This window comes from Lepidochelys kempii, chromosome 1 (assembly GCF_965140285.1).
Source record: "Lepidochelys kempii isolate rLepKem1 chromosome 1, rLepKem1.hap1, whole genome shotgun sequence".
NCBI lineage: Eukaryota > Metazoa > Chordata > Testudines > Cheloniidae > Lepidochelys > Lepidochelys kempii.
In genome coordinates, this window is record NC_136380.1 from 261,341,214 (window position 1) to 261,357,649 (window position 16,436).

Genomic DNA, 16,436 nt, shown 5'->3' on the forward strand with positions numbered 1-16,436 from the left:
AAACCCAGCAAATGGAGCCGCCAGCTAGGATGGAGTGTGTGCAGGGGAGGTGAACTTTGCCTGGCACCAGTTGGCACAGAACTGTTTGTTCCTGTGGCGTTAGTCTCTCCCCTTCCCACGCTGAGCTCTGACTTTCATACCAGTCGATGGTCAGGTGTGCAGTAATAGATGTTCTAGCTCCTTTGTCCAGTGAATTTTTTTCAAGGGGCTCTGGCTCTTTCCTTAAGCTGTCAACTAACTTTCAACCCCCATATTTATATAACTGCTTTCCTGGAAATTGTTCCTAATTTGAATAAAATACTTTTCATGTAAAAAAAATTCTGCATTTCCCCGTGGAAACCCAAACACAGCAGCACTGGGCTAGTGCGTAAGAATGGGCCAGTGAAGGCCAATTTCACTTTTGTTTGACCATCGAGTTTGATGAGTGAAATGCAAAAGGCAGAAACTCTGTCGGCGGTGATTAACATGCTACCTTTTAAACATTCTTTTATTTTTAATCCTCTGAAGGTGTCAGTGATACAGGTAAGAACTGTGTTTGCTCTCATGTCATTTAAGTATATGATACAGGAGAATAAGATAGTGGAGAATACTGTTTCAACATGATTTTCACTTCCACTTAGGGTCCTTGGATGCTGTTGAATCATGTCTAAGGTTCCCTTTTCTGCTCTGGGGGCAGGGCATTTTGGAGTGTTTTGCTGTTCCTTGTGCCCTCACAAGCTGGCTGTCTGCTACAGGAAGCAATGGTTGGAATGGCAGGACCCCGCATCCTGACTTAGGCCCTGCCTACACTAGAAAGAAAGGTTGTGACTGAAAGACATTTTCAAAACATGATCTATTTCCCAAGTTGAGACAGGGCCTTTAGTGCAAGAAAAGGGTTTTGAATCCCCCCTCCCACCATTGGAAAGGGTGCCAGGCATGGCAGATGTATTTTATTGGTCATGCTGCATTCAGGCACCAGCCTCTCATACTGTAATGGACAAATATGCTGGATTGAGCACTGCTTGTTGGAGCTGCAGAGGTGTTAAACTCCAGCCCCAGGGGAAGTGTATTTTTGAGGTTTGTTTTTCCTCTGAACTGGAATATTAGCTGTGAGCAAAGGGGCTGGAGCAGGCCCTCTGGGATAACACACCTGCCATTTCTCCTCACAGCAATTCAGAGAGCCCATGCAGCATGTGATACTGAAGGGACATGACTCTTTGAAGTGCTGGGGAATGACAAGGCCAGTCCTTTCCTGCCACTCTTTTGCAGTATAATACATCCATATGGTGTAGGCCAGGGATGGGCAAACTTTTTGGCCTGAGGGCCACATCGTGTTTCGGAAATTGTATGGAGGGCTGGTTAGGGGAGGCTGTGCTGGACTGTGCCCCCGCCCCCCCCCTTGCTTCTCTCCCCCTGAAGGCTCCCACCTGGGACTCCTGCCCCATCCAACCCCCCCGTTCCCTGATGGCCCCCCCAGGACCCCTACCCCATCCACACACACAGCCCCACTCCCTGTCCCCTGACCGCCCCCCGAAACCCCTGCCCCTGACTGCTCCCTGCTGCCCCATCCAACCTCCCCTCCTTCCTGACTGCCCCCCTGGACTCCTGCCCCATCCAACCTCCCCTTCTCCCTGTCCCCTGACCGCCCCCAGAACCCCTGCCCCCCACCGGCCCCATCCAACCCCCCCTCTCCTTCCTGACTGCCCCCATTCAACACCCCCCCCCCCGTTCCCCACCTTCTGACTGCCCTGACCCCATCCACATTCCATCCCCCTGACCACCAACCCCAAACTCCCCTGCCCTCTATCCAACCCCCCCCCGCTCCCTGCCCGCTTACCGCACAGCACAGAGCACCGGTGGCTGGTGGCGCTTCAGCCATGCCGCCCAGAGCGTTGCCCCGGTGTAGTGTAGTAAATTGCTCTCCGTAACTGCGACCAGCAGCACAGTCCTACGCGGGGCCGTTTAATACACGACGCGCTGAGGCTGCGGGGGAGGGGGAACAGCCTCCCGGGCCAGGAGCTCAGGGGCCGGATGTGGCCCGCGGGCCATAGTTTGCCCGCCTCTGGTGTAGGCTCTTAGCATTCTGTTGCTGTAAGCGAACTAGAGAATGAGCACACACACACACAGCCTCAAGTCACTTACACAGACAGATGTGAAACGCTTTTGCTGTCCTGAGCAGCCCTCTGCCTCTTCCCTGTCTGGGGGAGTAGCCCTGTGATTCTTGCATGGCAAAAGGCAAATTGAGATAGCTAAGGAAGGGAATGTCTACATTACCCACTGGATCAACGGGCAGTGATGGATCCAGCGGGGGTCGATTTATCGCGTCTAGTCTAGACGCAATAAATCAACTGCCGCGCGCTCTCCGGTCGACTCTGGTTCTCCACCAGAACGAGGAGTGCAAGCGGAGTCGATGGGGGAGCGTCAACAGTCGATTTACCGCAGTGAAGACACCACGGTAAGTAGATCTAAGTACGTCGACTTCAGCTACATTATTCATGTAGCTGAAGTTGTGTAACTTAAATCGATTCCTCCCGTCCCCCGTCCCCCCCCCAGTGTAGACCAGGACGAAGTTTAGGTCCCTGCAGAATTCCTTGTAACCGATCAACACTTTCTCCAGTTCCCTAGACCATTTCAGTCTGCACGAACAAAGTCTAGAGGTCAAATTCTCAGCCGGTGTAAATCAGCATAACTCAAGGCCAGCTACACCAATATAAACCAGCCAAAGGTCTGGCCCTAGGTGTTGAAACGATACATGAAACTTGGGGATGAGTTTGCTATTGCAAAGGATTGTGGGTAACTGACACCCCCCCACACACACACAGGAAACTAGATGGCACCAATCCTTAAAAGTCTTTCACTGCCTTTAAGTGTGTTTTGAAATGGGAGGAGGCAGAAGGGGAGGCGCTGAATATATCCAACTGCTGCCTGCATTGGAAAGGATCAGTGATACCTATATTATGGATAAATGTACCTTCTCCAACAATGTGTAGCTAGTCGCATTGGCTACAGAAAGAAGAAGAGGACTTGTGGCACCTTAGAGACTAACCAATTGATTTGAGCGTAAGCTTTCGTGAGCTACAGCTCACTTCATCCGATGAAGCTCATGAAAGCTTATGCTCAAATCAATTGGTTAGTCTCTGAGGTGCCACAAGTCCTCCTTTTCTTTTTGCGAATACAGACTAACAGGGCTGCCACTCTGAAAATTGGCTACAGAGCCTTTCTTCCTGAAGGGGCAGCAGAGAGCATTGCCACCTCGCTCAATGTAGACCAGGCACCAGCTTGTGTGCTGTGAGGGGGACCTATGCGCTGCAGTGTGGCTTCCTCTTTTCTGGAGAAAGGGGAGATTCTGCAGCCCCTTCATGTAAAATAAAAGAGGGGCTTTTCTGAACAAAAATAAAGAATACGCTCAGTACAGTAGCCCCCTGTGCTGTTTATTTTGAGGTTTAGATTCATAAATGTTCTATTTGCTGCCGATGTTTGTATTAAGGACGCAGACCTGCAGGGTAGCAGTGTGGGGGGGAGATCTGGGGACTTGGCCAGGGAGACAGTTGGAGCTGTTGACACCTGGGAAGGTGCAGGGGGCGGTCGGGGATTTGCTGGACTTTTCTTCTGAAACCTTCGGCAGTGGAACAGCTAGCAATGTTGGCATTCCAACAGTCATCTCAAGGTTTGAGACCTGACTCTCCACTGAGATCAGTGGGGTGTGTTTTACCCCCCAAAGCTATTGTTCCAGGGTTGCTGCAGACTCACAAAGTCAATACGGCATGTGTTACGCTTGGTTTGTGTTTCCAGTGTTACCTGCTCAACGAGGCGGGCTAGAAGTGTATTGGTTTTGACTGAAAGCTCCAATTCTGCAGCAAGGGCTGGCCACTGAATCAGAGATGACATGGAACCCTGTCTTTGGACAGCCGATTGTTCCCCCCCCACCAAAAATCAGCCACCTCTGGGGTGAAACATAATGCACAGCAGCGCTATGCGGCGCTTTAGGGCAGGAAGAAAACAATAACACGTTCTACTGAAACTGCAAGAGGAACTTAGGGAGGCAAAATGGAACTGTTCAAGCTACAATTTGGCACAGAAGCGGGGGGGGCGGGAGGGGATGCTCCCTCATGAAAAGCACCATAGGATTGTCAGAAGGAACTCCCACATCTGCTTTTTCCTCTCAATGCGATTTCCTCTTTGAATTCCCTCCCCCTGCAACACACACTACACACATACATCCCTTCCAGCCCCCATCCCGCCAGAACCCCGGAGCTCAGTCTCCCATAGCTGCGGTCAGATTTGCTCCTTTCTGCTGTGCAATGGAAATCTCACTGCAACGTGGATAAAAGCCCGTTAAAGCTTCTCTCTCACGAAGCTGCATCCTACTAGCTGGTGAAGTGCCTCCACAGCCACACGCTGCTGATAGACACTTTAGCCACTGCAGTGTGGCCACTCCTTCTCATGCTTTGCTCTTCTTGGCGCCTCTGGCTTGGGCTTTTCCTGACCTCTTTTCCTTGCTGGGACTTCTTTCTGCTTTGATTTTGGCCTTGACTTTGTCTGGATGGGCCCTTCTGGCTTTCGCCATACCCCAGCCTGGGCAGCTTTTGAAGACAGCAGAAAGCTTGATCTTCTGCCTGCGGACTTCTGCAGGGGACCCACAGGTGGCTCCCACACGCAGGTTCAGTTTATCAATCCATCTGAAAACGGGGCAAGAGACAGAGGAAGGAGATGAGAAAAACTCCAGGTGGACTTAGCAAATTACGAGCACAAATGGCTGCACTGACAAACCAGGGCATTTGCTCTCTGTTAACAAGTTCAAAGGGAGTTTGGGGTGGGCTTGACCGCCCTGGAGAGTGACGCCCTCTGAGTTCCCCTGGAACGGGGACAGCTCAGGCAGGGCACTTCAGTCTCCCAACATGTGCAAACAGTTTGGAAAGTTTTAACACCCCAAAAAGGCAGTTGTGTAGAGTAAGAATCGCAGCTGCAGTCACCCCAGCCAGGGCATATTTCAGGGGTTCTGAATCCTCACACTTCAGGGTATAAGGTGAGCAGCAACTGAGGTCATGAAGAAATACATGCCAGGCTACAGCCCAATGAGGCGCATTATGTGCCGTTTACACCTCCCTTGGAAGCATCAAGCGTTGAGAATTGGGTGAGACAGGCAACCAGAGGACCTATGGTCTTTTCTGATCTGCCAGTTACTTTGCTTTTCCTCTTTGCCCTCATTTGCCCATATGCCTCAGTAATACTGTGGAGTGCTCCCCTCTAGGCAGGAGGGCCCAGATCCTCAATGGTATTTAGGCACCTAAGTCCCATAGATTTCAATGTTCCCATGGATTAGCATCCCTGCTAAGACTGGCAGCAAGGTTGCAAATTGGTGCCTGTTGCAATGATATTTTCAGTGGCGTGAACATCTCCCTGGCAGGAACTGAGTAGAGATCCACACCCTCCTATCAGTCAGACCCAGCCAGGCTGCTGGACCTAAGCAGTGACTCACCTGCGCAGTGGGAGGAGCTGGCAGTCGCAGTGGAACGGGATGTCTCTCAGGTTGATGACCTCCAGCCCTGTGAAGCTGCACAAGTCAGGCACGTTACGCATGTTGTTGTTGTCCAGGTACAGACTCTTCATCCTGGGACCCAGTCCAGCAAAGGCCCTTGAGGAAAGCTGCAAATGATGAGATGGGGCTGATGAGTCAAAGGAAAACAGCCGTGGATGATTTTAATAGGCAGTTAAATATCTGCATGCACTTTCTGATTGTGTGTGTTTGTGTGTGTTAAATAGCTCTCATTGGTTCGTGTCTCTACTGTGAATGGGGCTTGTGTTACTGTCACTTTGTATCAATACTTCCCAGCGGGCAGTTCAGTTTGATGACATAATTTGTGACAAAGGAAGAGCAGGAGCTCATTGTGAGAGAAGCAGATACTTTCAAAGTTACTGTGTAAAGTGAGTTCTCTGTCTTTATTGGTTAATGTAATTGTGGTACTGAATATTTAGTGCTAAATATTAATTCCCTTAAATAGCTCTGAAAGCCTTTACCTCCTTCACATATTGAAATGTGGCACTTTGTGTCTCTTAAGTAACCTGCATCAGACTCAAGTTGGCAGTGTCCTATCTAATTTTACATTATTTTCTGGACTGTAAACTCTTTGGAGCAGGGAATTTCACCTGTTCTGTGTTTGAAAGTGCAGGGTAAATGTACGGTGTTATATAAATATGTGCAATTTTTAATAGCTATATTTAACATCCTTTTCAATTTGATATTTTGTTCTTTTTGGCAACTGGATGTGTTACGCTTAGTATAGCTTTTCACCTTGACTCAGGTGTTCCTTTAACTAATGGCAAGACACTGAACTGAGCAGATTGTAGGGGCTTTTTCAGTCCCTGGTTAGCTGATTGTCATCTTATTTTTTATCTCAGTTTAAACAGGCCCCAGCCCAACAAAGCATGTAAGCATGTGCTTAACTTTAAGCATATGAGCAGTGCCATTTTCAAGGCTGCTACTCATGTTTAAGTGCTTAGTTGGGTCAGAGCCGTAGAATACGTGCTTTCTACTTGCAAGACTTTGTGGATCCAATTCCCCATTTTAATTTAATCCCTGTGGCAGAGATTGTCAGCCTCTGTGATAATCACAAAGGGAAAAGCCCACTCCACTTTCCCACCTCTGGTTTTCAGGTTTGGTTCAGTCTCTCGTGCTCAGGATGGTCTCTAGATTCCAGGAGCACCTCAGTGACCACCATTTCTGCAGCCCTTCCTTTGAGAGGCTGTGAAAACCAGCACTGAGGATTCTGGGGTCATGCATGAAGTGGGATTCGGTACAAGTAGCTGAACAAGGGTGTCATGCTATGGAAAACTAATGAGACCCCTTTACTTTACATAACCAGTTTCGGTTTCATTTTGGGGACCCCAGAATATACCCAAATTTCCATTGAAAGGGAAAGAAGAATTTGGCAGGGACGTGTTCCACTTTCTTCTCTACAAGCAAGAGAAACTCTGGGCTCTGCGCTGGCCTCGTTCTGGGTTTTGTGCGTAAAACCGATCAGGATGGTTGAATGGCCAGGCAATCTCCCTGGACCCAAGTTTGGTGCTCTCCTTCCCCAGGGCTGGGAGTTGCTGTGAAAGGAATGTGGGAGGCCCCGGATGCAGCCTTGTTGAGCCTGAAAGGAGCCTTGGCTGGCAGGAGGATGGTGGCAATTTGGGGTGCTTGAGAGGAGAGAGAAACAGGTGAGTAGCAGACGGGAATCCCTCAGAATCGCTCTTCACAGGACAAGAAGAAATATTGACAAATTGGAGGAAAGAGAAATATCAATTATTAGGACCCTGGGGGGAGGAGCTTAGGGCAGGATCTACAGCCCATTGAAAGAAACAGGAATCTTTCTATTGACTATCAATTTCTATTGGCTTTGGATCAAGCCCTTAATGAGGACAGATTAAAGAAACAAAGAGCCTGTAACCTGGCTGGGCAATGATGTGGGGGAGATCTGGCACCTGTGAAAGGTGCAATTGCCAAGGAGGGGGAGAGAGGGACTGTTTAGGGCAGGCTGAGGGGGCATAATCACTAGGAGTAACAGGATGAAACTGAACAAAGGTGCAATTCAGGCTAAATATCGGGAAGCTTTTCTTCCAAGAGAGGTCTGAGGCTGAGCAATAGTCTCCCAAGGGAAGTGGTGCAAGCCCCAGTGTTGAGGCCATTGCCTGGGGTTGGAAACCCCTTCATTTGGTCCAGACGAAACACTGGAACATGCTGCAGGGAAGCGCCCTGCAGTGGGAGCAGGGAGGAGAGGTGACTGAACAGTAACTTGTATAGTAGGATTCAGCTTTAGCAGGCTGGGGCACTCGCCCATCTCCCTCCTTCCCTCCCTCTCACCTGTTCTAGCCCCATATTATCCAGATACAAGTGCAGGAGGGACCTGGCTACTGGGAGGAAGGCTCCATCCCCAATATACTGGATGGGATTCTTGGACAGCTTCAGCTCAGTAAGGACAGGCAAACCCCGGAGGGACCCGGTGGGCACTTCCAGCAAAAGGTTCTCATCCAGGTGCAACTTCTCTAGCATCTTGGCGGGGCTCAGGGCCCTGGGGGACACACGAGTGATGCGGTTCCCACTCAGGTAGACCCAGCGTAGCTGCTCTGCTCCAGCCAGGTCATCGTCTGACAGCTGGCTGATGGAATTATGCTGCAAATGGAGGGAGAAGAGGTTGGGCAGGTGGCTGAAGGCCCCGGTGGGCATCTGAGTGAATCTGTTGTGGTCCAGGTACAAGTAGCTGAGCTGGGGGGCCCCATCAAAGGCAGCAGCATCTATGGCAGCGATGTTGTTGTTAGATAGGTAGAGGTAGACCAGCTTCTTTAAGCCCTGGAAGGCACCCAGCTGCAGCTCTGTGATTTTGCAGTTTTGCAGGTGGAGTGAGACCAGCTCCTTCAAGCCAGGGAAGGATCCCTTGGGTATGGAGCGGAACTCATTTTGGCGCAGGTCCAGGAGCTGGGTGTTGCCAGGGAACCCCTTGGGGATTTTCCGGAGGCCTCTGTTCTCGCAGTTGCTGTGTTGGAAATCAGGGGAGCAGGCGCAGACTTTTGGACACCTCGTCTTAGCATCTCCCTCTGGCTCCCTCCTGCGGGTGGCTGGGCTGGGGAGCTGCTCCTTGTCCGGGGCATGGCCCCCACATTTCATATCAATGGACCTCAGCGACTCCAGCTGCTCACCCCTGAAGGCACCAGGACCTGCACATGGCACATCAGCCTGGACCCTCGCTTTCTCCATCCACTCTTTGAAGGGCCGCATGTAGCAAGTGCAAACTACGGGGTTCCCTGTTAAGTTGATTTTCTTCAGGTGGGCGGCTTCTGTCAGCGGCTGCAGCACCTGCAGCTGGTTGTTGTGGAGGTCGACTGTGTGCAGCAGGGGGCTCTTCACAAAGGCTTTGTGTGAGACATCCTGCAGGGCCATGTTGTCCAAGAACAGCTGCTTCAGTGAAGCCATCTCAATGGCCTCCTCGCCGATGTAGGTGACAGGGTTGTGTCCCAGGTCCAGCCGTGTGGTATCTGACAGCCTCGAGAGGGCCTCTGTGGGCAGGGACTGCAGTTCGTTGTGGTCCAGGCTCAACCTCCTCAGGGTAGGCAACCCAGCAAAGGCCTCCGTGGCTATGACATGAAGTGCATTATGGGACAGGCGGAGCCACTTGATCAGCTGCAGACCCTGGAAGACCATATCCGGCAGGTAGACCAGGAAGTTCTCGCCAAGGTTGAGGAAGTTGAGGAAGCCCAGTTGGCTGAAAGCCCCTGGCTTTATCTCTTCTATGCGGTTCTTCTCCAGGATGAGCTGCTGAAGAGAAGATAGCCCATCCAGGGACTCCTGGTAGATGAAGGCTATACTGTTGGAAGCCAGGTTGAGGTAGATCAGTCGTCCTAGTCCCCTGAAAGCTCCTTCCTCAATACTCTCCACATGGCATCGCTGCAGGTTTAAGTGGGTGAGGTATGGGATAGGGAGGAAAGCTCCTCCAGGGATGACTTTTATGTTGTTGCCCCAGAGATCCAGTTTTTGGGTGACCTGTTGATTACACAAGCATCAGTTACTGAAGATGGAATCCACAACCTCTCCTACCCTTCTGCAGCAGAGTGACTGGCTGTTCCTGTCCTCCCTGCAGTCGTTATCGCTGTGATCTGGCCAGATCTCACAAGCAGGCTTATGCCTGGTCAGTACTTAGAAGAGACACTTCCCAGAGGACCTCCAGTCTGCTGCAGAAAGCTGTGTTGGGGTCTCAATAGTGACCATCTGTCGTGCTGAACCAGGCTTCCTGCAGCGCGGCAATCGCTAGCATCCTGCGTGAGCCTTAATTCAGTACAGACTCAGAGGGGAAAGTGCCTCCTACCCCAGCACTACCTTCCTGCAGCCATCTGGGTTTCCCTTCTTTCCTTATTTCACCATCTGACTCTGCTTTAGCTTTTAAGGCCCGTAACAATCACCACCTCGTAGGGGCCTGACTGTGTATTGCCCAGAAAATATTGTAATTTTTTTTTGACTTGATCAGATGAGTTATTTTTATGCTGTTATTCGGTAGAAGAGCTGACCCTGGGCAGACCAGCTCATCTTGCAAACTGCCCTGCAGGTGGCTCGACCCCCACCCCACCCCCTTCAGATTTTCACAGCAATGGCATTGAAAGGCTGCGAGGTTACTGCACGGATCTTTTGGGAACCCAGATATCTGCGCAAAGTGAACCACACCGGCCTGTGTCTTGTTCCTCCTCCTCTCCCCTGTCCTGCAGCGGCCTGTGTGGCTCCGTGCTGTGCCGGGAGAGAGAGGCTCAGGCTGGCTGCCCCGATGCCCCGGGGGTGAGGAGCGTTGCGACAGGCCGCGACGGTGGTGGCAGCGGCGGCAAGTGTGGGGGTGGGGGGGGCAGTGTAAGGGCACTTTGTGCTGTGTTTGCCTCTGTCTCCTCCCTGCCCTCGCTGTGCCCAGTGACTGACCTGTGGGATGGTGATGGGCACCTCCGTCAGGTTCTTGTTCAGGCACATGATGTGGTGCTTTATGTTATCGCAGATGCAGATCCGTGGGCAGCGCTCGGCAGCCGCTCTCCTGGCTTGGAAGAGAGCTGACACCAGGAGGAGGCCCAGGGAACCCCACATCCTGGAAAGCAGCTACAGGTGAGAGAGAGAGAAAGGGAAGAGGCACCCCAATCAGACAGAGACGTGCATTCCCACAGTGCTTCTCGTCCCCATGGACCCTAAATGCTCCGCAGGCTGCGTCCCTTGGGATTGAGGGGGATTGTGGCAGCTGTTTCACGGTGTGTTGCTATGCTACAGCCCCTTTGAGAGACAGGGAAGGGGACAGTGTGACAAAGGGAAAGTGCAGCGGGAAGTTTAGATTACTTAGGTATGAACCTAGTTTTAAGCACGTGAGTTGTCCCATTGAACTCAATGGGAGCTGGATTAATTCTGTTTCCATTCTTGAACTCAAGGGGTTGGGGCTACTACTCACATGCTTAAAGCTAAACACATGCTTATGTGCTTCACTGGATCAGGGCTTTAGAGGGCAGAGCAACATCAGCTAAATCACCAGTACCTCCTCCTGCAACACTTGGATTTTCCTTGGAGGTTTCCTTTCCAAGGACGGACCAGGTCCAACCTGCTTCAGTTTGTGAGATCAGATATAATCTCACTCCAAGGCAGAGTGGCTAAAGGACAACACCGGTGCTGCCAGAAAAGGAGTGGACAGCATTCTGCAGACACAAGAGCATGTGCTAATGGGAATGTGACAACACGCATTACTGTTGCCAGATATCCCAAGAGAAGGAGGGTACCATAGGACGCTGCGGTAACTCATCGCCATTCTGAGCGAATCACGCTATCAATAGCACTGTTCCTGTACCGCAACTTCCAGTTGGTAGCTGAGTGCTTTACAAATGCTAATTAGCTTAGCCTCACACCACCCCTGGTAGGCGGATCTGTAATGTCTCCTCATTTTACAGAGGGGTAACATCATCATCATTATTTATTTATTTTTTTTTATTTGCAAGTGCCCCAAAGGTGCAAGGTACTTCCCCATAACAAGTAAAAGGCATGATCCCTGCTCCAGCGAGTTTGACATCTGTATTGGAGAGGACACACCAAGGGAGGGATCAGAAGAAGGCAACAACGGGAGGTGAACATGTCAGGAGGACAAGGTTTTCCATAATAAGATCAGGTGGTTTGGAAGTGAGGTCTGGACCCATCTGGATGGCTCATCCAAGCTGATTCTGTGTTTGGATTGTTACTTCCACCTTGTTTCCCCATAGATTTTCTGGCAGAGGTGGGTTCTTAGGAAAGGCTTGGATGAGGTGAAAGGAGGTGAGCTTGGCGACTGTGTCGTGGGGGGTGCCCCAGTCATAAGGGTCAGCAGGGAAGAAGTAATGGGGATGGAGGTGTTTGTGAGAGGCTGGCCGCACTGGCAAAGCAGGTTGGATGTGGAGGTGGGAAATGAGGGAGGAGACTATGTCTGAGAGGCCGGGCTTAGGAGCAAAGACAAGAAGTTTGTATTTGATGTTCAGGGTGGTGGGAAGCCAGTGAAGTAACTCAGTGGGAGGTGATGTGGTTGGAGCAATTAGCGAGAGAGAGGTGGTTTTGGCAGCAGCATTTTCAGATGGATCAGAAGTGGTCACGGTTGATTGACCGAAGAGGGCTGAGGACAAGTGACTTGATCCTCAGGGCAGAAAGGAAAGTGCTGTGTATTTGAAATATTGTGATGGAATGAGTGACAGGAATAAGAAATGGCCTGGATATTTGGGGAGAAGGAGAGACAGGAGCCACAGATGTCATCCAGGTTATGGGCTAGGATGATGCAAGAGATGGTGGTCGGGTCAGCTGTAACCTGGAACAAAGTCAGTGAAGATGTTTGGCAGGGGAGACTGTAAGCTTGTTTTGGGCCATGCTGAACTTGAATTGACCGTGAACTGCCCAAGAGGAGCTGTTGGAGAGTCAATGAGAGAGCGGTCCAGAGCAGAAAACTGTATCTGAAAGTCATCAGCACACAGGTGACAGCTAAACCTCTGCAAACAGATGAGGTCACCCAGTGATGGGATAGAGGGGGCGAAGAGGAGAGGACCCAAGATGAAGCGCTAGGGAACATCCATAGAGAAGTGGGAAAGGAGGGGGGAAGAGCCACCAGAGATGCAGAAGGAGGACCAAGCGAGGTGAGAGTCACAGGTTCGACGGCAGCAGAAAGGTCAAGGAGGATGAGGTTGGAGGATAGGCTTGAGATAAAGCCAGGAAGAAGCCACTAGAGACGTTGGAGAGATGAGAAGTAAGGCCTGGAAAGGTTTAAATGACTCTCCTGAGGTCACAGAGTCAGTGGCAGAGCAGCCCGACGACCCAGGGGCCTCACTCCCGGCCCTGAGCCTGCCCAGAGCCCTGTCCATCCTGCCGGGGGTAATGCAGGACAGGAAGAAGCCAAGGCTTCATGAGGCAGTGAATCCGCTCTGAGTGCTGGAGACGTGGCACGCCCTGGGCTGAGGCCTTCGAGCTGCTGTTTTAGCGAATTAGTGTAAGCTAAGAATGTGGCTAGAAGCAAAATGGGCAGCGTTAGCAAAGGCTCTTTGAATGGTCAGTGGAGTGGCAAAAATATATGTGGGAGAGTCCAGAGCTGGGGGAGGGGGTGGGGGGAATCTCACGGGCGAGAATAGCAAATATCAGCGTTCACAGCTCCGTCTGCAGCAGGGCTCCCACCATTGCAAACCCCAGTGGAGCTGAGCTGAGCGTAGACCAGGCCCACGCTGGTGAGTCTCCTGAACCAGGGTCAGTGCCAGCTTTCCATCCACTGTTATGTTAACGCACTTCCCTTCTGCCCTTCTGTGTCAATCCTGTGCCCCTAAAAACAGCGCTGCTGAGCCTGTCCTCCAGCACGCCTGGCTATTCCACACCTGGGGATCCCACTCACTCTGCTGACGTGCCTCACTCCTGGCCTGCAGCGTCGCCTGCCCTGGGCCCCACATGGCACTGCCCCTCCTGCAACAGCCCCAGCTATCCCAGCCCTGGGCCCCACACAGCCCTGCTGGCTCACCTCAGCGCTGAGCAGCAGCACCCATCCCAGCCTCCACTCACACACACAGGGAGTGCGATCCTCGTTTGCTGCACCCCTGGCATATCCCAGTCCTGGGCCCTGCCAATACAGCTCAGTCCTGACCTGCAGCCTTCCTGGTCACTGAATGCTCACATCTCTCCTGAGCAGGGAGAGCTCAGCATGCTGCTTGTGCAGTGTGGACAAACCCCCAGGACCAGGAGCTGCATTAAGGTCCTTGAAATCATTTGGGCTTAATATGTGAAAGTGCACTGCTGTCACAGCAGTGAGAGGCTGCAACCCAGCCTCGTCTTCCCCCTGCCCAAGCCCCCAACAACTTACCCAGCTGCTTCCTCCTGTTTGCACAAGGCAGATCCTTCCCCAGGAAAGCAGGGCTAGGGTGACGCAAAACCGAGGAAAGTGAAGATGGGAATGGCAAAGAAGAAGGGACTGAAATCCTTTCACCCAGCAGCTACCAGAGTCCTGTGAATTCTCCTGGTGGGAGTGAGTGGGTGTGGTTTACTTTACTCACAGAAATGAGAGCTGAATGGAGTGTTGTGTTGCTTTCCTAGCCCGGCTTATGCTCACACAGAGCTGCGGCGGGGAGGAACGGTGGGGGGGAAGAAGCAAAACTAAAGTGAAGTGCAGCCTTCGGGAGAGCAGCAACTAAGCAGATGCATCCCTCTGTACTTACTGGGAAAGCCTTTGGTAGAGGAAGGGCTGTGGAATTTAAACCCCTTGTCTTGAATGGTTTCAGAGTAGCAGCCGTGTTAGTCTGTATTCGCAAAAAGAAAAGGAGTACTTGTGGCACCTTAGAGACTAACAAATTTATTTGAGCATAAGCTCAACATCCGACGAAGTGAGCTGTAGCTCACGAAAGCTTATGCTCAAATAAATTGGTTAGTCTCTAGGTGCCACAAGTATTCCTTTTCTTCTTGTCTTGAATGTCACCATGCCACTAAAAGTAAAATCTGTCTTAGAGCTAGACTGACTCCCTTCCCCCATTCCCCTCCTCACCCCTCTCTGTGTATACGTGTGTGCGGACAAATGATACCTAATCTAAAATATAGACATTACATGAAAATAAATAAAAACCCACTGCTCACTAATCCAGCATGAGGGTTCACTTCTGAAATGCACATCGATTAAATATTAGCAGCTTCCATTATAACTAACTAACTTAGCCATTTTGTACACATGTATATATTTGTATTACTATAGACTTAATGCTTTCTTATGTATATAATGCTTTCTTTTAAGTCTATAGTAATACAAATTACTAGTATGTGCTGAGTGACAGTGGCTGTAGGAAACAGGTTTCTGAATGTCCCGACTGTTGTGCATTTAAAATCTAACCCTAATGCTGAGTTAATTTATTTTATTAAAGGAAGTGTTTGTGTCTGTGTGTGTGTGTGGTGTTTTTGCTTTGCAGAGAGAGTTGGGAGGATGGATGGGTAGTTTTGCACCACTACTTTCTTTCACGACGGGAGTTTCAGCTTCTCTGACATGTGATGGTGTCGTCTATGGAATCTGTGCGAGGACCCTCTGCCTAGCGAGAGCTTAGGAACATAACTCTGCCATCTTTTTTTTGTTTCTTTCTTTTAGATCTTCCAGGGCCCTGATCCAGTGACTTGATGCGAAACTGATATTCTCTGATTCCAGTGGAAGTTGCTTGTTCTCTGCACTTCTCGGGAACAGGCCATTACTTTGCAGAGATTTAGCTGTCACCCATTGTGCTGCTCAGACTCCTGCCAGTCAGGTACAATGCCCTGGATTATTCAGTTGGTGGAGAATTTGCATTTAAGCCTTTTTCAGAAAAATGTTGAAATGTAATTTTCATAAAGTAAAATGCTGATTTCTCACTAGCAAATGTCTAGGCTGTTTAAGTCCTTGATCCTCCTTAATGGATGCATTAGCATGTACCCCTGTGCCGTTATGGTGTCACATTGACGTCAGTGGGATTCTGTGTGGGTGCAGGAGTCCACAGAGTCAATGGAATCCCACATTGAGAAGCAGGGCTAGTGCATCTATTTGCAGGATCAGGGGTCTACTTCTGGTGCCACACCCTAGTCTGTCTGAATGAACGTCAGCACTGGGTCTTCTGGACCGGACTCTGGTTTCTAGGCTTGTGTGAGTGAGGACTTGCTGGAGGGGAGATGCTTCAACTCTCCGGGTAGGCGCCTTGCTCAATGCACCCCATGAGTTTTGTAAGGAGAGTGAGGATGGCAAACATGTAGCTGTGGTCACCTGAAAGGGGGACTGTCTTTCTAACAGGAGCGCAAAGTACTGCTCTGTGGGGATCATTAAAACATTCAGGTGACCACAGCGTGCAGAGCCAGATGTTGTGATCATCGGCTAGACAACATCTGCAATAAAACTCTCGGCTCCGGAAGCGCAGACCTCTCTGCCTGCAGATCAGAAGGCGGCCATACCATTATCTCAGGGCCTGAAACTGCTCCCATCTGGGCCCAGTGAGGGCAGGGCTGGGCTCTTGGTCACGAGCTGGACCAGCTAGTGGGCCCCATTGTTGCACGTCTTCCTCACCTGGGTGGTCCCACTGACTCAGATGTGGCTGTTTGTGTAAGAGCTGCAGGAGCAGGCTCAATGTTTAGGGCCTGATTGTCCCGGAGATTTGGACTATGCACGTTGTATTGTTATTGTAGGGTTGCTCAGATCTTGGATCACACTGGTTTGCGGCTGGGTACGGAGTTTTAATTGTCTTGCTGGGCCAGACTCCATCTAAGAGATCCTCGGGAAAGGATTGTCCTTGAACCAGTGCGCGGAATGGCTGAGCTAAAACTCTGCTCCTGTTTGAATTGAACAACAAAAAGCAGCGTTGCAGAGAGACAGGGGCAGAGACTGCCCTGGATACGTTCAGCAGCAAACGCTGGGCAGTGGGACACAGGAAAGAGAAACACAGGAAACTTGTTTTGAATGTAAATGTTATGTGTGCTG

General features: G+C 50.8%; 1 protein-coding gene across 1 annotated transcript; it reads right to left on the reverse strand.

Annotated features, from left to right (window-relative positions):
• Nucleotides 1-3,141: 3,141 nt before the first annotated feature.
• CHADL (chondroadherin like) lies at nt 3,142-13,971 on the reverse strand. The gene is made up of 5 exons (XM_073327167.1): nt 13,824-13,971; nt 10,418-10,588; nt 7,826-9,499; nt 5,459-5,625; nt 3,142-4,658 (listed from the first exon to the last, which is right to left on the reverse strand). The coding sequence occupies exons 2-5, from the start codon at nt 10,574-10,576 to the stop codon at nt 4,421-4,423; spliced, it is 2,238 nt and encodes a 745-aa protein (XP_073183268.1). The 5' UTR covers nt 10,577-10,588; nt 13,824-13,971; the 3' UTR covers nt 3,142-4,420.
• Nucleotides 13,972-16,436: the final 2,465 nt, after the last annotated feature.